The 25352-nt window shown below is 42.2% G+C and overlaps 1 protein-coding gene across 1 annotated transcript; it reads left to right on the top strand.

Annotated features, from left to right (window-relative positions):
• Positions 1–296: 296 nt before the first annotated feature.
• Positions 297–19611, top strand: GHSR (growth hormone secretagogue receptor). The gene is made up of 2 exons (XM_075268674.1): positions 297–1107; positions 18986–19611. The coding sequence occupies exons 1-2, from the start codon at positions 297–299 to the stop codon at positions 19288–19290; spliced, it is 1116 nt and encodes a 371-aa protein (XP_075124775.1). The 3' UTR covers positions 19291–19611.
• Positions 19612–25352: the final 5741 nt, after the last annotated feature.

Genomic DNA, 25352 nt, shown 5'->3' on the forward strand with positions numbered 1-25352 from the left:
GCAGACATTTAAGAAACCATCTTTATTTGAATTTTTTGTTCCAAAAATCTACCATGAACTGGAATGAATAGTTTAGTTTATTTATGACTGAAGCCTACAGAGCTATCCTCAGTTCCTTCTGGTGTGGGGCGGATTAGATTAACCTGTTGAATGTAATGGGTTGTATACCTGCTTCTATAAAACTGCACCTGCACCTTCATTTGCTCCATTGTAACTCCCATCCCTGAATTTCTCTAAAGGTCGACACAACTCTTCAGTGGAAATGAAGACATGTCATATGCTTGTTCTGAAGCTTCATGGTGAGAACATCCCTCGACTTTATTTATGGCCAGGTGAGAACCATGTCCAGTGAAATTTATTCAGACAATATAACCAAGGATTACTACTATAATTCCACCTGGCCAGAAGACCCCCTCTATCTTTTCCCATTGCCAGTCCTTACAGGAATCACTGTGGTTTGTGTTTTTCTGTTTATTATTGGGATATTTGGTAATATCATGACCATGCTAGTGGTCTCTAAGTACAAGGATATGAGGACTACGACTAACCTGTATCTCTCCAGCATGGCATTCTCTGACCTCCTAATCTTTCTCTGTATGCCACTTGATTTATACAAGCTCTGGCAATATAGACCCTGGAATTTCGGAAGCCTCCTCTGCAAACTGTTCCAGTTTGTCAGTGAAAGTTGCACTTACTCCACAATACTGAATATCACAGCTCTAAGTGTGGAGAGATATTTTGCCATCTGTTTTCCTTTGAAAGCGAAAGTGGTCATCACTAAGGGAAGAGTGAAACTTGTCATCTTTGTTCTTTGGGCACTATCCTTTATTAGTGCTGGACCTATCTTTGTCTTGGTCGGTGTTGAACATGAAAATGGGACCAACCCTCTGGAAACAAATGAATGTAAAGCTACTGAGTATGCAGTCAAGTCTGGACTTCTTACCATCATGGTGTGGACATCAAGTGTCTTCTTCTTCTTGCCTGTCTTCTGTCTCACTGTCCTGTACAGCCTTATTGGAAGGAAACTGTGGAGAAGAAAGATGGACTCCATAGGACCAAGTATCTCTCATAGGGACAAGAATAACAAACAGACTGTCAAAATGCTAGGTAGGAGGCCATTCTGGTATTTATGTGTGTGTTTTAACATTCTATTATATTGAAGTTTAGTTTGAGAGAAGCCTTATACTCACCTGGACCCTACATATACACATAGTAAAGCTATGGGCACCATTATTCACTATAGGGACAAAGTATTTTATATTAGTTTTACATGTTGGGTAACTTATGTTAATATACTAACCAATATATAAACATATATAATTGCCCATGAAGATCTATTTCATCACTTGATGTTTGTTACCCATTTCATGACAAGAGACTGTCTACCTAATCTACCTACCATCTATCCTATAAACCATTTCTCCATCTATCTCCATGTGCAGTATATAGAGTACTATTTAGCATCATATTTAGTTACCTATGCACCTATAACCATCTTCAAATGTTTAAGCATCCTGGCAGAAAGAAGCTCTTTACACTCTTTTGGGTTGTGTTTTATAATATATGTATAGAACATCTGTGATTTAAAACAGTTTTTTATATGTATACTAGCTGCATTTTTTTAATCGTTTTTTGTTCTTGGAAAAAAATCTATACTTAGCGTTTACTCCGTTTTTCAATAAACACTACTGAAAACTGCAACTAAAATATGGTCAGCACAAACCCTGTACCTGTAGACTTTTTTTTAACTATATACTTTTTTATAGTGCTTTAAAAGACACAGCCGAGTTCTGTATTTTACTGGCCAAAAGTAGTCATTTTATTCATTCTGTTGGCAAAAATGACAATAAGAGCACACTGCAGAAGTGATAGGGTTAATAATACAGATCATTGTCATTGTTTGTCTCTCGATAGTTTTGGCTGTAAGCAGTAATAGGGCTCCCCGCCATTTAGTCAGCTTTCATCTTATTAGCAGTCTGTGGCTCCACAAGGAACATAATCTTTCCTTAGGGCATTAGTTATTACTACGGCAAAGGAATATCCATAATTATTACATGTTGCATATACATACAGTATTTGAGATTACAAAGATATTACAAAGCACAAAGGCTCCAATATACTGTGCTACAAGTCTTTAGCACGATGTAAACTTATTTTCCATGTTTACAGAGCTGGCATAATGCCAGTATAAAATGAATGCTAATGAGAATATACAACTTAAGCTGCTATAAACAGAGTAAGCTAAAGGAACACTACATGGCGATGATGCATATAGTCTATTCTAGAAGCCCAGTTACTCATTGCACACTCTTACTCCATAGTGTGCAGCCTCAGATGAACTACTACTTATTTTTATGTAAAAACGTTTATTGTCTTATGATCAATATTCTATTATTTATCCCTCGATGCACCATTAAAAGTTCTCTACTAAGTGTAAAACTCAAACACTATCTGGGTATAATTTATAGCACTAGATATATTAGTCTTCCTGATTTATTAATAAAGTGCTGCAACTACAGCACAGGGGAGACTAATATATGCTTTACAATAGAGAGATTGTGGTTGTATTGTACAATGAGGATTTATATCTGACTCTGAGCCTGAAGAAAGATACGTGACAACTACAATGTGAGAATGCTGGCCATTAGAGGTGGTAGTCCACCATTAACCATGTGGGAATTTAGATATGAATAAGCCATACCATACCATACACCAGTAAGACATGTTATAATCTACATGATCTCCAGCAGAAATATGAGGCTTGGAGTAGGATTTCTGTTGCAGAAGAGATGTGGCTGTGCAATGGATCCACATGGGGATTATTATTCAATGGGGCGAATTCTTACATGTGCAATAACTTCAGTATAAAGTTGGCCACAAAGGGGCAATGTGCATGCACCCACAGTTACTAGAGATAAGTAAGTACCATACTCATCCTCAACAAGTTAGAAGTTACTAAACTTAGAAATGGAGAAATGAATGGGACTGATATTATCAGGTTTGGAATTGTAAACTTCAGCTGCATAAGGACATGGTGGCGATGTAGTGGGCCACAAACCAGTTCATAGGGTCTCTTAATAAATAATATTAAACATATTAAGGATAACAATCTTATAATTGTGTATGAATATCATGTTTACATTTTAGAATTTAGCATCTTTATTAGAGATGAGCGAACAGTGTTCTATCGAACTCATGTTCGATCGGATATTAGGCTGTTCGGCATGTTCGAATCGAATCGAACACCGCGTGGTAAAGTGCGCCATTACTCGATTCCCCTCCCACCTTCCCTGGCGCCTTTTTTGCTCCAATAACAGCGCTGGGTAGGTGGGACAGGAACTACGACACCGGTGACGTTGAAAAAAGTAGGCAAAACCCATTGGCTGCCGAAAACATGTGACCTCTAATTTAAAAGAACAGCGACGCCCAGCTTCGCGTCATTCTGAGCTTGCAATTCACCGAGGACGGAGGTTTCCGTCCAGCTAGCTAGGGCTTAGATTCTGGGTAGGCAGGGACAGGCTAGGATAGGAAGGAGAAGACAACCAACAGCTCTTGTAAGAGCTAAATTCCAGGGAGAAGCTTGTCAGTGTAACGTGGCACTGACGGGCTCAATCGCCGCAACCCAGCTTTCCCAGGATCCTGAATGGAATACACTGTCAGTGTATTCCCGTATACCCGATATATACCCCGATACCCGTTCCAACGGTGTGCCCCCCCACCTTCACCCCAGAAATACCCTGCAAGTCCCCTAGCAATAGAATTGGGGCTATATACACCCACAATTTTTACTACTGGTATACAGTGCCATTGTCTGACTGGGAATTCAAAGAATATATTGGGAATACAAATACCCTCATTTCTTGCTACTGCCATATAGTGCCAGTTTCTGACTGGTAATTCAAAGAATATATTGGGGTTACGTGCACCCACAATTTTTACTACTGGTATACAGTGCCATTGTCTGACTGGGAATTCAAAGAATATATTGGGAATACAAATACCCTCATTTCTTGCTACTGCCATATAGTGCCAGTGTCTGACTGGGAATTCAAAGAATATATTGGGGTTACGTGCACCCACAATTTTTACTACTGGTATACAGTGCCATTGTCTGACTGGGAATTCAAAGAGTATATTGGGAATACAAATACCCTCATTTCTTGCTACTGCCATATAGTGCCAGTTTCTGACTGGGAATTCAAAGAATATATTGGGGTTACGTGCACCCACAATTTTTACTACTGGTATACAGTGCCATTGTCTGACTGGGAATTCAAAGAATATATTGGGGTTATAAATACCCTCATTTCTTGCTACTGCCATATAGTGCCAGTTTCTGACTGGTAATTCAAAGAATATATTGGGGTTACGTGCACCCACAATTTTTACTACTGGTATACAGTGCCATTGTCTGACTGGGAATTCAAAGAGTATATTGGGAATACAAATACCCTCATTTCTTGCTACTGCCATATAGTGCCAGTTTCTGACTGGGAATTCAAAGAATATATTGGGGTTACGTGCACCCACAATTTTTACTACTGGTATACAGTGCCATTGTCTGACTGGGAATTCAAAGAATATATTGGGGTTATAAATACCCTCATTTCTTGCTACTGCCATATAGTGCCAGTTTCTGACTGGTAATTCAAAGAATATATTGGGGTTACGTGCACCCACAATTTTTACTACTGGTATACAGTGCCATTGTCTGACTGGGAATTCAAAGAATATATTGGGGTTATAAATACCCTCATTTCTTGCTACTGCCATATAGTGCCAGTTTCTGACTGGTAATTCAAAGAATATATTGGGGTTACGTGCACCCACAATTTTTACTACTGGTATACAGTGCCATTGTCTGACTGGGAATTCAAAGAGTATATTGGGAATACAAATACCCTCATTTCTTGCTACTGCCATATAGTGCCAGTTTCTGACTGGGAATTCAAAGAATATATTGGGGTTACGTGCACCCACAATTTTTACTACTGGTATACAGTGCCATTGTCTGACTGGGAATTCAAAGAGTATATTGGGAATACAAATACCCTCATTTCTTGCTACTGCCATATAGTGCCAGTTTCTGACTGGGAATTCAAAGAATATATTGGGGTTACGTGCACCCACAATTTTTACTACTGGTATACAGTGCCATTGTCTGACTGGGAATTCAAAGAATATATTGGGGTTATAAATACCCTCATTTCTTGCTACTGCCATATAGTGCCAGTTTCTGACTGGTAATTCAAAGAATATATTGGGGTTACGTGCACCCACAATTTTTACTACTGGTATACAGTGCCATTGTCTGACTGGGAATTCAAAGAGTATATTGGGAATACAAATACCCTCATTTCTTGCTACTGCCATATAGTGCCAGTTTCTGACTGGGAATTCAAAGAATATATTGGGGTTACGTGCACCCACAATTTTTACTACTGGTATACAGTGCCATTGTCTGACTGGGAATTCAAAGAATATATTGGGGTTATAAATACCCTCATTTCTTGCTACTGCCATATAGTGCCAGTTTCTGACTGGTAATTCAAAGAATATATTGGGGTTACGTGCACCCACAATTTTTACTACTGGTATACAGTGCCATTGTCTGACTGGGAATTCAAAGAGTATATTGGGAATACAAATACCCTCATTTCTTGCTACTGCCATATAGTGCCAGTTTCTGACTGGGAATTCAAAGAATATATTGGGGTTACGTGCACCCACAATTTTTACTACTGGTATACAGTGCCATTGTCTGACTGGGAATTCAAAGAATATATTGGGGTTATAAATACCCTCATTTCTTGCTACTGCCATATAGTGCCAGTTTCTGACTGGTAATTCAAAGAATATATTGGGGTTACGTGCACCCACAATTTTTACTACTGGTATACAGTGCCATTGTCTGACTGGGAATTCAAAGAGTATATTGGGAATACAAATACCCTCATTTCTTGCTACTGCCATATAGTGCCAGTTTCTGACTGGGAATTCAAAGAATATATTGGGGTTACGTGCACCCACAATTTTTACTACTGGTATACAGTGCCATTGTCTGACTGGGAATTCAAAGAATATATTGGGGTTATAAATACCCTCATTTCTTGCTACTGCCATATAGTGCCAGTTTCTGACTGGGAATTCAAAGAATATATTGGGGTTACGTGCACCCACAATTTTTACTACTGGTATACAGTGCCATTGTCTGACTGGGAATTCAAAGAGTATATTGGGAATACAAATACCCTCATTTCTTGCTACTGCCATATAGTGCCAGTTTCTGACTGGGAATTCAAAGAATATATTGGGGTTACGTGCACCCACAATTTTTACTACTGGTATACAGTGCCATTGTCTGACTGGGAATTCAAAGAATATATTGGGGTTATAAATACCCTCATTTCTTGCTACTGCCATATAGTGCCAGTTTCTGACTGGGAATTCAAAGAATATATTGGGGTTACGTGCACCCACAATTTTTACTACTGGTATACAGTGCCATTGTCTGACTGGGAATTCAAAGAATATATTGGGGTTATAAATACCCTCATTTCTTGCTACTGCCATATAGTGCCAGTTTCTGACTGGGAATTCAAAGAATATATTGGGGTTACGTGCACCCACAATTTTTACTACTGGTATACAGTGCCATTGTCTGACTGGGAATTCAAAGAATATATTGGGGTTATAAATACCCTCATTTCTTGCTACTGCCATATAGTGCCAGTTTCTGACTGGTAATTCAAAGAATATATTGGGGTTACGTGCACCCACAATTTTTACTACTGGTATACAGTGCCATTGTCTGACTGGGAATTCAAAGAATATATTGGGGTTATAAATATCCTCATTTCTTGCTACTGCCATATAGTGCCAGTTTCTGACTGGTAATTCAAAGAATATATTGGGGTTACGTGCACCCACAATTTTTACTACTGGTATACAGTGCCATTGTCTGACTGGGAATTCAAAGAATATATTGGGAATACAAATACCCTCATTTCTTGCTACTGCCATATAGTGCCAGTGTCTGACTGGGAATTCAAAGAATATATTGGGGTTACGTGCACCCACAATTTTTACTACTGGTATACAGTGCCATTGTCTGACTGGGAATTCAAAGAGTATATTGGGAATACAAATACCCTCATTTCTTGCTACTGCCATATAGTGCCAGTTTCTGACTGGGAATTCAAAGAATATATTGGGGTTACGTGCACCCACAATTTTTACTACTGGTATACAGTGCCATTGTCTGACTGGGAATTCAAAGAATATATTGGGGTTATAAATACCCTCATTTCTTGCTACTGCCATATAGTGCCAGTTTCTGACTGGTAATTCAAAGAATATATTGGGGTTACGTGCACCCACAATTTTTACTACTGGTATACAGTGCCATTGTCTGACTGGGAATTCAAAGAGTATATTGGGAATACAAATACCCTCATTTCTTGCTACTGCCATATAGTGCCAGTTTCTGACTGGGAATTCAAAGAATATATTGGGGTTACGTGCACCCACAATTTTTACTACTGGTATACAGTGCCATTGTCTGACTGGGAATTCAAAGAATATATTGGGGTTATAAATACCCTCATTTCTTGCTACTGCCATATAGTGCCAGTTTCTGACTGGTAATTCAAAGAATATATTGGGGTTACGTGCACCCACAATTTTTACTACTGGTATACAGTGCCATTGTCTGACTGGGAATTCAAAGAATATATTGGGGTTATAAATACCCTCATTTCTTGCTACTGCCATATAGTGCCAGTTTCTGACTGGTAATTCAAAGAATATATTGGGGTTACGTGCACCCACAATTTTTACTACTGGTATACAGTGCCATTGTCTGACTGGGAATTCAAAGAGTATATTGGGAATACAAATACCCTCATTTCTTGCTACTGCCATATAGTGCCAGTTTCTGACTGGGAATTCAAAGAATATATTGGGGTTACGTGCACCCACAATTTTTACTACTGGTATACAGTGCCATTGTCTGACTGGGAATTCAAAGAATATATTGGGGTTATAAATACCCTCATTTCTTGCTACTGCCATATAGTGCCAGTTTCTGACTGGTAATTCAAAGAATATATTGGGGTTACGTGCACCCACAATTTTTACTACTGGTATACAGTGCCATTGTCTGACTGGGAATTCAAAGAGTATATTGGGAATACAAATACCCTCATTTCTTGCTACTGCCATATAGTGCCAGTTTCTGACTGGGAATTCAAAGAATATATTGGGGTTACGTGCACCCACAATTTTTACTACTGGTATACAGTGCCATTGTCTGACTGGGAATTCAAAGAGTATATTGGGAATACAAATACCCTCATTTCTTGCTACTGCCATATAGTGCCAGTTTCTGACTGGGAATTCAAAGAATATATTGGGGTTACGTGCACCCACAATTTTTACTACTGGTATACAGTGCCATTGTCTGACTGGGAATTCAAAGAATATATTGGGGTTATAAATACCCTCATTTCTTGCTACTGCCATATAGTGCCAGTTTCTGACTGGGAATTCAAAGAATATATTGGGGTTACGTGCACCCACAATTTTTACTACTGGTATACAGTGCCATTGTCTGACTGGGAATTCAAAGAGTATATTGGGAATACAAATACCCTCATTTCTTGCTACTGCCATATAGTGCCAGTTTCTGACTGGGAATTCAAAGAATATATTGGGGTTACGTGCACCCACAATTTTTACTACTGGTATACAGTGCCATTGTCTGACTGGGAATTCAAAGAATATATTGGGGTTATAAATACCCTCATTTCTTGCTACTGCCATATAGTGCCAGTTTCTGACTGGGAATTCAAAGAATATATTGAGGTTACGTGCACCCACAATTTTTACTACTGGTATACAGTGCCATTGTCTGACTGGGAATTCAAAGAATATATTGGGGTTATAAATACCCTCATTTCTTGCTACTGCCATATAGTGCCAGTTTCTGACTGGTAATTCAAAGAATATATTGGGGTTACGTGCACCCACAATTTTTACTACTGGTATACAGTGCCATTGTCTGACTGGGAATTCAAAGAATATATTGGGGTTATAAATACCCTCATTTCTTGCTACTGCCATATAGTGCCAGTTTCTGACTGGTAATTCAAAGAATATATTGGGGTTACGTGCACCCACAATTTTTACTACTGGTATACAGTGCCATTGTCTGACTGGGAATTCAAAGAATATATTGGGAATACAAATACCCTCATTTCTTGCTACTGCCATATAGTGCCAGTGTCTGACTGGGAATTCAAAGAATATATTGGGGTTACGTGCACCCACAATTTTTACTACTGGTATACAGTGCCATTGTCTGACTGGGAATTCAAAGAGTATATTGGGAATACAAATACCCTCATTTCTTGCTACTGCCATATAGTGCCAGTTTCTGACTGGGAATTCAAAGAATATATTGGGGTTACGTGCACCCACAATTTTTACTACTGGTATACAGTGCCATTGTCTGACTGGGAATTCAAAGAATATATTGGGGTTATAAATACCCTCATTTCTTGCTACTGCCATATAGTGCCAGTTTCTGACTGGTAATTCAAAGAATATATTGGGGTTACGTGCACCCACAATTTTTACTACTGGTATACAGTGCCATTGTCTGACTGGGAATTCAAAGAGTATATTGGGAATACAAATACCCTCATTTCTTGCTACTGCCATATAGTGCCAGTTTCTGACTGGGAATTCAAAGAATATATTGGGGTTACGTGCACCCACAATTTTTACTACTGGTATACAGTGCCATTGTCTGACTGGGAATTCAAAGAGTATATTGGGAATACAAATACCCTCATTTCTTGCTACTGCCATATAGTGCCAGTTTCTGACTGGGAATTCAAAGAATATATTGGGGTTACGTGCACCCACAATTTTTACTACTGGTATACAGTGCCAATTTCTAACTAGGAATTCAAAATGCGCAAGGCTCCCGGAAAGGGACGTGGACGAGGCCGTGGGCGAGGTCGGGGGAATGGTTCTGGGGAGCAAGGTAGCAGTGAAGCCACAGGGCGTCCCGTGCCTACTCCTGTGGGGCAGCAAGCATTGCGCCACTCCACAGTGCCAGGGTTGCTTGCCACATTAACTAAACTGCAGGGTACAAACCTTAGTAGGCCCGAGAACCAGGAACAGGTCTTGCAATGGCTGTCAGAGAACGCTTACAGCACATTGTCCAGCAGCCAGTCAGACTCTGCCTCCTCTCCTCCTATTACCCAACAGTCTTGTCTTCCTTCCTCCCAAAATTCCGAAGCTTTACAGAACAATAACCCAAACTGTCCCTGCTCCCCAGAGCTGTTCTCCGCTCCTTTCATTGTCCCTCAACCTGCCTCTCCACGTCACGATTCCACGAACCTAACAGAGGAGCATCTGTATCCAGATGCTCAAACACTAGAGTCTCCTCCATCTCCGTTCGATTTGGTGGTGGATGACCAGCAACCCACCCTCATCGACGATGATGTGACGCAGTTGCCGTCAGGGCATCCAGTTGACCGGCGCATTGTGCGGGAGGAGGAGATGAGACAGGAGTTGGAAGAGGAAGTGGTGGATGATGAGGACACTGACCCGACCTGGACAGGGGGGATGTCAAGCGGGGAAAGTAGTGTGGATGTTGAGGCAGGTGCAGCACCAAAAAGGGTAGCTAGAGGCAGAGGCAGAGGTCAGCAGCTTAGGCGAAGCCAGGCCACACCCGGAATCTCCCAAGATGTTCCAGTTCGTACCCAGCCCCGAAAAACTCCCACCTCGAGGGCACGTTTCTCGAAGGTGTGGAGTTTTTTCAAGGAATGCGCCGAGGACAGATATAGTGTTGTCTGCACAATTTGCCTCTCGAAATTGATTAGGGGCTCTGAGAAGAGCAACCTGTCCACCACTTCAATGCGCCGTCATTTGGAATCCAAGCACTGGAATCAGTGGCAGGCAGCAACGGCAGGACAAAGGCCGACTGCCGTTCACGCCACTGCCACTGCCTCTGCCTCTGCCTCTGCCACTGCCACTGCTGACTGTGCTGGCGATGCACTCCAGAGGACGAGCCAGGACACCACTTCATCTGCCTCCGCCACTTTGTTGACTTCTACCTCATCCTCCCCTGGTCCTGTCTTATCTCCTTCTCCTGCACCATCAAAGGCACCATCAGGCGTTTCTTTACAACAACCCACCATCTCTCAGACATTGGAGCGGCGGCAGAAATACACTGCTAACCACCCACACGCGCAAGCCTTGAACGCCAACATCGCTAAACTGCTGGCCCAGGAGATGTTGGCGTTCCGGCTTGTTGAAACTCCCGCCTTCCTGGACCTGATGGCAACTGCGGCACCTCGCTATGCCGTCCCTAGCCGTCACTACTTCTCCCGGTGTGCCGTCCCCGCCTTGCACCAGCACGTGTCACTCAACATCAGGCGGGCCCTTAGTTCCGCGCTTTGCACAAAGGTCCACTTGACCACCGACGCGTGGACAAGTGCATGCGGACAGGGACGCTACATTTCACTGACGGCACACTGGGTGAATGTAGTTGAGGCTGGGACTGCTTCCCAAACTGGCCCGGTGTACCTCGTCTCCCCGCCTAACATTCCTGGCAGGGACACGAGAAGAACACCCCCCTCCTCCTCCTCCTCTACCGCCTCCTCCTCCGCCACCGCCTCCTCCTCCGCCACCGCCTCCTCCTCCGCTGTTAGATTGACCCCAGCTACGAGTTGGAAACGTTGCAGCACTGGCGTTGGTAGACGTCAGCAGGCTGTGCTGAAGCTGATCAGCTTGGGGGACAGACAGCACACTGCCTCCGAGGTGAGGGATGCCCTCCTCGATGAGACGGCAATATGGTTTGAGCCGCTGCACCTGGGCCCAGGCATGGTCGTTTGTGATAACGGCCGGAACCTGGTAGCAGCTCTGGAGCTTGCCGGACTCCAACATGTTCCATGCCTGGCCCACGTCTTCAACCTAGTGGTGCAACGTTTCCTAAAGAGCTACCCCAATGTTCCAGAGCTACTGGTGAAAGTGCGGCGCATGTGCGCCCACTTTCGCAAGTCGACAGTAGCCGCTGCTAGCTTAAAATCTCTCCAGCAACGCCTGCATGTGCCACAACACCGGCTTTTGTGCGACGTCCCCACATGCTGGAACTCAACGTTTCAGATGTTGAATAGAGTGGTTGAGCAGCAGAGACCTTTGATGGAATACCAGCTACAAAACCCTAGGGTGCCACAAAGTCAGCTGCCTCAGTTTCACATCCATGAGTGGCCATGGATGAGAGACCTTTGTGACATCCTACGGGTCTTTGAGGAGTCCACAAGGAGGGTGAGCTCTGAGGATGCGATGGTGAGCCTTACAATCCCGCTCTTGTGTGTTCTGAGAGAATCCCTGATTGACATCAGGGATAACTCAGATCACACAGAGGAGTTAGGGATAGCATCCGATCCGTCACAGCTGGAGAGTAGGTCCACACATCTGTCCGCTTCACTGCGTTTAATGGAGGAGGAGGAGGAGGAGGAGGAGGAGGAAGAAGAGTTGTCCGATGATGTGATGGTGATACAGGAGGCTTCCGGGCAACTTCGAATCGTCCCATTGTTGCAGCGCGGATGGGTAGACATGGAGGATGAGGAGGAAATGGAGATTGAACTTTCCGGTGGGGCCAGAGGAGTCATGCCAACTAACACTGTGGCAGACATGGCTGAGTTCATGTTGGGGTGCTTTACAACCGACAAGCGTATTGTCAAAATCATGGAGGACAACCAGTACTGGATCTTTGCTATCCTTGACCCCCGGTATAAAAACAACATCTCGTCTTTTATTCCGGTAGAGGGGAGGGCCAATCGCATCAATGCTTGCCACAGGCAATTGGTGCAGAATATGATGGAGATGTTTCCAGCATGTGACGTTGGCGGCAGGGAGGGCAGTTCCTCCAGTAGGCAACCAAGTTCTCACCGGTCCACACAAACGAGGGGCACACTGTCTAAGGTCTGGGACACCTTGATGGCACCCCCTCGCCAAAGTGCCGCCACGGAGGGTCCTAGTGTCACCAGGCGTGAGAAGTATAGGCGCATGTTGCGGGAATACCTTTCCGACCACAGCCCTGTCCTCTCCGACCCCTCTGCGCCCTACACGTATTGGGTGTCGAAGTTGGACCTGTGGCTTGAACTTGCCCTATATGCCTTGGAGGTGCTGTCCTGTCCTGCCGCCAGCGTCCTATCTGAGAGGGTGTTCAGTGCAGCCGGTGGCATCATCACTGACAAGCGCACCCGTCTGTCAGCTGAGAGTGCCGACCGGCTCACTTTGATAAAAATGAACCACCACTGGGTAGAGCCGTCATTTTTGTGCCCACCTGTGTAAAGCACCCCAACATGAAACTCCATGTCTGTACTCAACCTCTCCAATTCCTCCGCATCCTCATACTCATCCACCATAAGCGTTGCACAATTCTGCTAATACTAGGCTCCCTCCACCCTGATTTCCCCCAACTCTGCTGGTTAGAGGCTCCCTCCACCCTGATTTCCACCAACTCTGCTGGTTAGAGGCTCCCTCCACCATGAATTTGCCCAAACTGGGCTGTTTAGAGGCTCCCTCCACCATGAATTGGTCCAAACTGGGGTGGTTAGAGGCTCCCTCCACCATGAATTGGTCCAAACTGGGGTGGTTAGAGGCTCCCTCCACCATTAATTGGTCCAAACTGGGCTGGTTAGAGGCTCCCTCCACAATTAATTGGTCCAAACTGGGCTAATTAGAGGCTCCCTCCACCATGAATTGGTCCAAACTGGGTTTTTTAGAGGCTCCCTCCACCATTAATTGGTCCAAACTGGGCTGGTTAGAGGCTCCCTCCACAATTAATTGGTCCAAACTGGGCTAATTAGAGGCTCCCTCCACCATGAATTGGTCCAAACTGGGTTTTTTAGAGGCTCCCTCCACCATGAATTTGCCCAAACTGGGCTGTTTAGAGGCTCCCTCCACCATGAATTGGTCCAAACTGGGCTGGTTAGAGGCTCCCTCCACCATGAATTTCCCAAAACTTGGCTGTTTAGAGGCTCCCTCCACCATTAATTGGTCCAAACTGGGCTGGTTAGAGGCTCCCTCCACCATGAATTTGCCCAAACTGGGGTGGTTAGAGGCTCCCTCCACCATTAATTGGTCCAAACTGGGCTGGTTAGAGGCTCCCTCCACAATTAATTGGTCCAAACTGGGCTAATTAGAGGCTCCCTCCACCATGAATTGGTCCAAACTGGGTTTTTTAGAGGCTCCCTCCACCATGAATTTCCCAAAACTTGGCTGTTTAGAGGCTCCCTCCACCATGAATTGGTCCAAACTGGGCTGGTTAGAGGCTCCCTCCACCATGAATTTCCCAAAACTTGGCTGTTTAGAGGCTCCCTCCACCATTAATTGGTCCAAACTGGGCTGGTTAGAGGCTCCCTCCACCATGAATTTGCCCAAACTGGGCTGTTTAGAGGCTCCCTCCACCATGAATTGGTCCAAACTGGGCTGGTTAGAGGCTCCCTCCACCATGAATTTCCCAAAACTTGGCTGTTTAGAGGCTCCCTCCACCATTAATTGGTCCAAACTGGGCTGGTTAGAGGCTCCCTCCACCATGAATTGGTCCAAACTGGGGTGGTTAGAGGCTCCCTCCACCATTAATTGGTCCAAACTGGGCTGGTTAGAGGCTCCCTCCACAATTAATTGGTCCAAACTGGGCTAATTAGAGGCTCCCTCCACCATGAATTGGTCCAAACTGGGTTTTTTAGAGGCTCCCTCCACCATGAATTTGCCCAAACTGGGCTGTTTAGAGGCTCCCTCCACCATGAATTGGTCCAAACTGGGCTGGTTAGAGGCTCCCTCCACCATGAATTTCCCAAAACTTGGCTGTTTAGAGGCTCCCTCCACCATTAATTGGTCCAAACTGGGCTGGTTAGAGGCTCCCTCCACCATTAATTGGTCCAAACTGGGCTGGTTAGAGGCTCCCTCCACCATGAATTTGCCCAAACTGGGCTGGTTAGAGGCTCCCTCCACCATGAATTTCCCAAAACTTGGCTGTTTAGAGGCTCCCTCCACCATTAATTGGTCCAAACTGGGCTGGTTAGAGGCTCCCTCCACCATGAATTTGCCCAAACTGGGGTGGTTAGAGGCTCCCTCCACCATTAATTGGTCCAAACTGGGCTGGTTAGAGGCTCCCTCCACAATTAATTGGTCCAAACTGGGCTAATTAGAGGCTCCCTCCACCATGAATTGGTCCAAACTGGGTTTTTTAGAGGCTCCCTCCACCATGAATTTGCCCAAACTGGGCTGTTTAGAGGCTCCCTCCACCATGAATTGGTCCAAACTGGGCTGGTTAGAGGCTCCCTCCACCATGAATTTCCCAAAACTTGGCTGTTTAGAGGCTCCCTCCACCATTAATTGGTCCAAACTGGGCTGGTTAGAGGCTCCCTCCACCATTAATTGGTCCAAACTGGGCTGGTTAGAGGCTCCCTCCACCATTAATTGGTCCAAACTGGGCTGGTTAGAGGCTCCCTCCACCATTAATTGGTCCAAACTGGGCTGTTTAGAGGCTCCCTCCACCATTAATTGGTCCAAACTGGGCTGGTTAGAGGCTCCCTCCACCATGAATTTGCCCAAACTGGGCTGTTTAGAGGCTCCCTCCACCATGAATTGGTCCAAACTGGGCTGGTTAGAGGCTCCCTCCACCATGAATTTCCCAAAACTTGGCTGTTTAGAGGCTCCCTCCACCATTAATTGGTCCAAACTGGGCTGGTTAGAGGCTCCCTCCACCATGAATTGGTCCAAACTGGGGTTTTTAGAGGCTCCCTCCACCATGAATTGGTCCAAACTGGGGTTTTTAGAGTCTCCCTCCACCATGAATTGGTCCAAACTGGGGTTTTTAGAGTCTCCCTCCACCATGAATTGGTCCAAACTGGGGTTTTTAGAGGCTCCCTCCACCATGAATTTGCCCAAACTCTGCTGGTTAGAGGCTCAATCCACCCTGATTTTCAAAACAAATGTTGGTGCCAACCTCAACTTACTACAAGGGCCAAATTCACTGCTGGTGACAAGCTCTCCTCACTGCAAGTGCCAAATACACATGTTTCAAGGTGTTTTCCTACTGTCAGAGAGGTGGTATTGAGTGTGTAAAGTGTGTAGTTGTTAGGCTGTGATGTTGGGGTAATAGAGGGTCTTTGGTGTGTTAGATGCCCCCAGACATGCTTCCCCTGCTGTCCCAGTGTCATTCCAGAGGTGTTGGCATCATTTCCTGGGGTGTCATAGTGGACTTGGTGACCCTCCAGACACGGATTTGGGTTTCCCCCTTAACGAGTATCTGTTCCCCATAGACTATAATGGGGTTCGAAACCCGTTCGAACACACGAACATTGAGCGGCTGTTCGAATCGAATTTCGAACCTCGAACATTTTAGTGTTCGCTCATCTCTAATCTTTATTATAACAATAAAGTAAAGTCAGATTGTCTAAATGCTTCCTATGGAATACTGGAACTTCTAAGAAGACACTCATAGTGTTTCCAAGAAAGAATAACCTGGGCAACTCTGGAGGACATTTTTGAAACTTAATCCCTGTCCCATTTCCCCCATTGTGGGATATTTACTAAACTAAATGTGCCAGAATTCTGGATTAGTTTGCACCAAAACCTGAAATTTCACATACCACATTTATTAAGTTTCAGGCACTTTTTTGCCTCTTCGAATAAAAAGTTGAGGCTCAGCAGGACAACAGACATGGTTTTCAGAACGGGTTCATGGCTGTAACGTGTTCTCCATATTGGCGCCAAATTTTTAGCTAACAATTCTGGTGCAAAGAAAGCCAGCTAATGGGTGGTATGGACTTAGACTAGACAGCATACATTTGCACTAGATTTTTCATTAAGCTTCAGCCATTGTATTAATTCTGCTGCATTTTTAGACTGTCTACTATTTGCAGTGTCTTAAATCTAATACAGGATAGTAAATTTACCCCAGATTACCTAAAAGTACACCTAAATTATCTTACAGCAATGTCTAAATTTAAGGCAGTATTAATAAATCTGTCCCAATAATTTCCTGCTCAGTAGAAATAGGATGCACATTTAGTTATTTGTTATCAATGTTTTTTTTTTCTTTTTCTTTTGTCCACATGACCACAGCAACGAGATGTTGGATTCTCACAAATGGGATTTTTTTTATATATATACAGTTTGCAGTTTGGCCTATTGCTCACAATGTTGTCATGTTTGTTTTAACTATTTTCAGTTTTCCCCCAGCGATCTCAATGATTTTTAGCATTAAAAACACATTTTTTTCCAATTAGTACCACGCTGGTTTTCTACATTTTTAGAAAATTGTTTGCACAACCCTTTTTTTCCATAAAACTACAATTATGATCATAAATAAGGCTAAGGTCACACAAAGCAAATTTGCAGCTAAAAAAAAAAACAACACAATTTTTTGCACCATTTTTCATTGAGTTTTAATTTTCTCTACATTTTTATTTTCCTATTAAACACAAGCATTTTCGTAGTTAGAATTACATGCTGTATTTTTCTGCAGTTTTTTTTCAACTCTGTTTCCGCTGCAGCCAAAACAATGTGTTTCCGCAACGTGAGTACCTAGCCTAAAACTGCTTTATAAATACTGACATACAGTATATGAGTGCCTTTAGAGGCCCACACATAGTGCTGCTATGTAGTGCACCATGCAACGGAGAAAATACATTTATTGTGGAACTAAATTAGGTCTTATGTACACTCTCAATGAGGTGGTCTGCAATACATAAGCCCTCATGTAATGTTCTATTGTGTTGGAGGCTACGTGTTACAGAGTCCATCTAAGATTGTAGACGAAAAAGTCCTGCATGCAAAATAGTGAGTACCATATTAGACACCCAACGGATCTCATTATAGTCAATGGGATCGGTCGGCTGTGTTGGTGGGCACAGACTGATCCAACTTTACAGTTCATTACGTTTTTCTGTTCCTATAACAGAATGAATGAATAGAAAGAGCGACTCTGATGTGAACTTACCCCAAGTATGTGTACCTGCATCCATTTCACAGAATGCAGACGGCATTGTAAACCATGGAACTTTTTAAACTCTGGTTGACACAGCTAGAGTTTAGACTTTATGTAGGCGTTACAGAATTTTTGCCCTGTTGTCAACACCAGATATACTGATATATTGAATTACATTTAAAATCTGAATAAAAAAAACAATGCAACCAGAATGAAGGCATCATTGTTTATATCCACACTTAAAAGAACAGAAAGGATGTCTAGGTAAAGGGGTTGTGTTTGGTTTTTGTCATTAAAAGGAGATGCCTAAAATGTCATATTGATGTTCTATTCCTAGGAATTCCTGACGTCCCCACCATATAGCGGTACAGAGTGTCCCCACACATCTGCACAGGGCGTGCAACTAGAAACAGGCGGATCTGTATAATGTGTAGTGGCCATGGCATGCTTTCTGCAGATCGACTTCCACAAAAGTATTTAGATTGTAATATATGTTGTAGGTCCATATGTATGTATCCTTCTCATACACACCCTGTCCATTCAGTAGTGAAGTTCTGCCTCAATGTCCAATGTCAGTGCATAAAAAATTGCTAAGACTCATGCAAAGCCTATAGTTCCAGTTTATAGAGTTGTAGACACTCTGTGTTGCTGCAGGACTTCTGGGGAGAATTCTTAGGTAGCACTGAAAGTAATGGGTCGTCTTATAAGAATTTTTGGTCAAAGAATCACAGTTTTATCACATAGCAGTCGAAAGTAGCCATATTAAAGAACTAGGTCTGTACTATAACAATATACATGGGTCCTTAGCAGTTATTGAAGAAAATCCCCCTTTAGAAACTTCAGAAGCAGATAAAGTTGGACATGCCTTCACCATATAAAGGCTAACACACTGGACGCTATGAGGTTAGACTGTAAATGACTGCAATTGACCTTGTCTTTAACACACTTTCATATCTTTTTCAGCTGTGGTCGTGTTCGCCTTCATCCTATGTTGGCTGCCATTCCATGTGGCCCGCTACCTGTTCTCTAAATCCTTTGAAGCAGGATCCTTGGAAATAGCTCTGATCAGCCAGTATTGTAACTTGGTATCATTTGTGCTTTTCTACCTGAGTGCCGCCATCAACCCCATTCTATACAACATCATGTCCAAAAAATACCGTGTAGCTGCTTGTAGACTATTCCGACTTAAGAAAGTTTGCAGAAAAGCACCTTACGCAGTGAATGATGAAAGTTCACCTGCTTGGACAGAATCCTATGTGAGCTCATGACAGGAAACCTGTGCACAAGGAAAACATGGCCTACCTTTTGCCTGACAACACTGAAGCCATATTATTCCAGAAAAGACGTTGTAGCATCCATAACATGTGTTGTGTTTAATTGTAACACACAATAGTATCTCAGGATTACAGCGCTATCTATGTGTGATGGAAAGCCTGGCCAGTGCTTTGTACCAGTGGAAACTTTAATATCCATTCCTATTTTTAGAATTATTTTTTTCCTCAGTGAAAGCGATATTTTTTGCATTGGTTTTTCAGAAGGGTGCTTGAGGCAATATGGTTCTCATGTAGGGATTTCATACAGTATTTATTACGCTATAACCTATGTTTAAAGTGCTACCATGAGCGCTCAGTTTTCTGTAATACATTTTCTTTTTTCGTACACTTCCTGTGGCTTGGTGTCCAAAGAATAATGGTCCTCAGTACAGTATATAGTTTTAATGTCGTGTGAGAGAATAATAAAAGCTCATGTAAAACCTGCTATTCTGTTGGTCTTTGTTCAGTTTTTAATTATTATTATCTTGTTTCCAAAATCAGATCTGTATTATTAAATTTGCACGTGGCACACGACTATTACACGTCAATGCACTAGTTAGACAGTGAGTGGCTTACTGGCCAAGGATGTTCATTGTGTGCAACCAGATAAATGCAAGGACAGAAATTTATAGGGCTCGAGCAAAAAACTCAATACACATAAAAGTAATGTCAGATGAAGCTGACAAGTTTGGAACATAAAAATGCATGCTCATCCAAGCCTAGCATGCATGTGTATGAAGTATATGGCCAGCTTTACTTGCCTGTTTAGAATTATTATTTACAGTAAATTAATTTTTTTTTCTTGTTCCAAAGTACACATAAGGAGAGTGCATTACCTGCAATTACCGATGCTCACCCACTAGTTTCTGCTTCAACTATAGCCAAAGTGAACCTAGAACAAGGATACAGCAGGTATTGCTTTATAGCAATCTGTAGCTTATACCTGCCGACTGTCATAAACAGGTAACAGGACCACCACCGGTCATTTATTTTCCCCATCTTTACCAGTAGAGTTCTGCTGCTTGCAAAAGGAGTGATGGGTGGTGGTAGCATATCATGGTGCTGCAAATACCTCTCCAAAGTGGAGATATATGTCACCGTGTGACAATGGGTGATACAGAATAATTCTTGTAGGTAATTCATTTAAACCATGTATTTTTCTTGCTGAGCTGTTTTTCAGGAACTTTTACTGTGTAGAATTCAATGAGTTGTATGAGTAAGTTTAAGGCTAAGGCCCCACGTAGAGGGCTGCAGCATAAAAGCACTGCAGGAAAAACTATGGCAGAAATGCAACTTGGTTTCCCCCCCCCCCCCCCAGTGCTTTTCACAGAAAGTCTGCAGAGTTTTCCTCTGTGGACTTACTGCTTCAATAGGGAAACCACTGGTGTTTCCGTAGGTAAAATTGACATGCTGCGATTTCCAAAAATGAAATGGTTCCACTGCGCAGATTTTTCTGCAATGTGTGGATGGGATTCAGTAGCTTTGCAGGGACTGTAAAAACATGGTTTTTGCTGCAGCGTTTGTGCCAAGTGGGGCCCCGGAATAAAAGCTGAACTTTGTTCAATCATTTAGAAATTAAATACAGACATGACGGGGTGCAGGCCATATAAATCATGGACAGGAGCTTTGACTAACATATACTGTATGACATTAAGGCCTGTGCGGCCTCAGGATATCATCGGGCCAGCCTCTTGCACAATATTGAGTACATTTACTAATGTAAAATGCTGTGTAGTTCCAGCCTAACTATACCAAAGAACACCTAGAACAATATGTCTCCCCTTAAACCTCTTTGAAATCACAGTTTTAGAAAAAATATGTTTAGCATTCTTGAAATTTTTCAACACAAAGGTTAACTTGCAAGAAATTATGATGAAAAAAGTTTCAGTAACTGCTATCCTAAATGTCACACAGTTATGGATGGTTTTACATTCCCTGCAACCTGTTTTGTCAGCATTACATATAAGACTAACTAAACCGGATCTTTACAGTGACATGACTGTACAGTATATCCCATGTCATTGTTTTCAGTGGGTTATAGTCCACTTGTATCAGCGTATATAAAACCTGAGGCATTATAGGAATGGTCAAGAAAATTTCCTCTAACAGAAATATCAGTAATCATTTCAATATATTAAGACCTAAGTTTAACAGGGCAGATTTACTGGTGTGGTTAGGATTAGACATCTAGCTTGAGAACAGCTGTCTTTTTCCATCTTGCTTGACAAGTGGGTGGGGCACTGATAATGGGTGTGGTTTAACAGTGACAAAATGCAGAAAACTTTAGGCATAAAAATTCTAGCTCACACTAAGCTAAATAATAGGTATAAATGTAGATTAGATAGCTTAAACTTGCACTGAATTTATTATCCATTATCGACCTCACACTTTCAGAGGGTGTAAATTGTCTAACTGTATATATGATTGTGAAATAGTGGTGTATATAGCCAGCCCCAGAGTTTTGAATAGGTCTAAAAGGTTCACAGTGGTCATCAGATGAACCTGCTGCACTGGGTGAGACACTGGAGCATCTGAATAGTATCCTATGCAAGAAACTTCAATGAACAACCTATTAAAACACTGGATTATTTAAGCAAGAGGTTTACTAAAATCAATCAAATCGGCAGTCGGTTGAACATGTGACCAGAGTGAGGCAAATTCTCCAAATCACTAGTCATGTGCATGTAGCTTCACGCAAATATGAGGAAGTCTGAGGAACGTAGAGAGAGAGATGGAGAAGGTGAGACAATAACTAATCATTAATGAGGGTTGGGTACCAAGTGGGAGGAATAAAGGGACTGACATTTGGCCTGTGTGTGGTCATTTTTTTATGAAGCGTCTAAGAGGTGTGCCAAACATATTGTAATTTGGATGTGTGAAAAACTGAGAACACATGAATTTCATCCATGTGGAAGCCTTCTTTAAGCTATATAAACTATAGACCCATAATATGCAGGGTTTTGCTACAATCTGTTCTATGACTGTATAAGCTTTCATACATGGGGTCATACTAGATGTTCTGCTGCTAATACTCTCATCATGGCTACAGAAGATTATGCATTTGTCTGTGAGGCTATGGGTGTGTATAATATGGAGCAGCCTGCCTCCCTTCCCTGTCCATTATAACTAATTTGGTTCAATTACATGTAATTCTGCCACTAGTAACTGTACAATAGCAAACAAGATGCTGATAGAAGCATATGAATATATTATAGGAAATCCAGAAACAATGAACTGAAAATATAGAGCAAATACATGCAGGCCAAAAAGATGCCTGATACAGGAAAAGAGCAATCTATGAGCACAGCCAAAAAAGCTGCTTGCTGTCTGTGTATAATATCCCATGTGTAATAACACAAGAAGCCAGAAGTAGACACAAGTACATAGAAGACTTTTCTTACATTGTAAGCTGTGTTTGATTTCCCCACTATTCACTCCCGTGCACAGAGAAATTAGTTTGCAGGTGTATGTGGAGGCTGTGAGGAGAATCAGCCTCTCCCCTATCTATTTACTGTGTGAAGAGAGAAAAGAACCTATCCCTTCACTCACTGTGAAACCGCCTTGCATCTATGGATTTCATTTCCCTAGTAACAAATTAACTAGAAGGCAGAAACTTTAGATTAGGTTTTCAGGCAGAAACCAACTCCATTTCTAATTACAGTGCATTACATTTTGATCCATCATATTCTCTATTAAATGAGACTAAGGTGCCTGAAAAGTTAGTGACCATTTAAGTCCATATATCGATAATCAGAATATACCAAATATAAAAAGACACATGTTGTGTTCCATATAATAAATCCATGTATTCATTGCTCTCGGTTCAGCACTAATAATCATACCATTGTTGATCCAGTTCCTTGTTACAACTATTGAATTTTTTTTACCGACAGTAGCCGTATAGCGGACTAGTGTTAGAGACTGCAGGTAAAGTATAATTACCCTATGGACTTCAAAAGTGCTTTTAGAAAGAATATAGTTGAACTTCTAAAATAAAAGAATAGCAATTTTACAGCATCTCAACATAGTGGGGCTCTCAGAGCTGGCTTTTAGAGATGATCTGTAGCCTTTGTGTCAGACATCATTGTGAAACAGACTATATAAAAGTCTGCTGGGAAAAAAAGAAAAAAAGTTTGACTTGGATGGCAGATGAGCAGAATAGAAAATAGCACAACAAACCCATCTGCGGTTATTTCTATAGACCAAGGATGAAAGGGTAACATTATACTGTGTGGAGGGGGTGTTTGGTGTACATTTTTGTAATATACTTTATTAACCTATTTTACTTCCTTTTGGTAGAAGTTGGGCTCCATTGTTCTCCAGATCAACGCTCTAAGCATTGCCACAGTCTATCCCATACACAATGTGTATTTCCAGGATATAGATGTGTAGCAGTTGCCAAAGTGGAGGGAGTCACTTCAAATAACTGTACCTCCAGTTTTATACCATGTAGAACATGTGGTATTTGAAAGCTAAGGTTCTTACAGTTCTAGCTATGGACAAAGAACAAGATATCACAAGATATTGGGAACATGCGATTTTATATACTGCTAAAAAGCCAACAGTGCGCTGAATTCTGTGCACTATCGGCTTTCTCATTATTTGCCCCTGCTGAAGAGCTATCGGTGCGGTTACCATAGCTCTTCGGTGTCAGAAGGGCATTTCTGACAGTCTGTGAGGAACTCCCCTCCTGACAGTAGACTCCATAGCGCTGTACTGTCAGAGGGGAACGTTCCTTACTGCCCGGATTTGTCTATGGATGAGTACTGTCCATAGACTACTGAAAGGTGAAAAAGTTCAAGGGGTATAAATACTTTTACAAAGCAATGTAAGCTGAAAAAAATTTGAGATTTCACTTTACTTTGATTTACCAAACTAATATTTAGCAGGATAACCATTATTTCTGAGAACTGCTTGACATCTGGGCAGAATGGAGTTTCGGCACCTCTGAACATAAATTTTTAGGTTTTGTCTCATAAACCATTTTTTAATGTCACCCCACAACTTCTATATATGATTGGGGTTAGGGGATTTGACTAGAACTCCAATAACCACAATCCACAATGTGTTTTAGGTCATTGTCATGTTGAAATACCTATTTCAAGGATATTTCTTCTTCGGCATAGGACAACAAGTTCTCCTGAAGTATTTTGATATTTTGAAATGGATAGAAGATCCCTTGTATGTGATAAATAGGCCCAACATATTGGTATAAGAAACCTCCTCATATCCTGATTTTTGCAACACCATGCTTTATTGTCCTCATAGCTTGAATCCAGTGCTTTGGGATGAAAGGGGTCATCTGACATACCATGTGCGGCCACTAGACTCAAAAAGAAAAATTTTGCTTTCATCAGTTCACAAAATGTTGTGCCATTACTCTTTGGGCTGGATAATATGTAATTGCCATGTATTCAGGGCATGTCTTTTTTCAACAACAGTATTTTACGGGGGGTTCTTGTCGATAACTTGGGTTCACTTACTTGTCATGTGATTGTAACAATTCTCATTAGTAACTTCAGATCCTCTTTGATCTTTCTGATGTTCATTATTGGCTGAGCCTTTGCCATGTCGGCTTTTGCATTGATCCATTTCAGGTTATGATTGCCCCTGCATTTGAGGTCATTTTAGCTGGGCAGCCTATAATTTCCTGCACTTCTCTATATCTCTTTCCCTCTCCAATCAATGTTTTAATCGATGTACGTTTATCTTCAGAAAAATGTCTTGGACGACCCATTTTTCACCAGTATTTCTGAAGGAAATGCACTATAACCAACACGTGCAACATTTGCCACCCTCCAACGTTAAATAAGGACCAAAATTTAAACCTCTTATTCCACAGAATGAATGACTTCACCTATTTAACCCCATTCAGTATTTCACACTTCTTTTTTTTTTCTTTTTTAAATAGTTTTCCCTCAAGGTAGTTTTTACATAGGTGACACATATTGTTGCGTAGAAGGGGGTGGAGCTAAAACCTGTAACATGGGTGTGGTAGTGGCAATATATATATTGTC

The sequence above is a fragment of the Leptodactylus fuscus genome, chromosome 3 (assembly GCF_031893055.1).
Source record: "Leptodactylus fuscus isolate aLepFus1 chromosome 3, aLepFus1.hap2, whole genome shotgun sequence".
Lineage (NCBI taxonomy): Eukaryota > Metazoa > Chordata > Amphibia > Anura > Leptodactylidae > Leptodactylus > Leptodactylus fuscus.

Coding starts and splice junctions, on each gene's coding strand:
- GHSR (XM_075268674.1), top strand. CDS start 297: ATGGTGAGAACATCCCTCGACTTTATTTATGGCCAGGTGAGAACCATG. Junction 1,108..18,985: donor ACAGACTGTCAAAATGCTAG/GTAGGAGGCCAT, acceptor TATCTTTTTCAG/CTGTGGTCGTGTTCGCCTTC.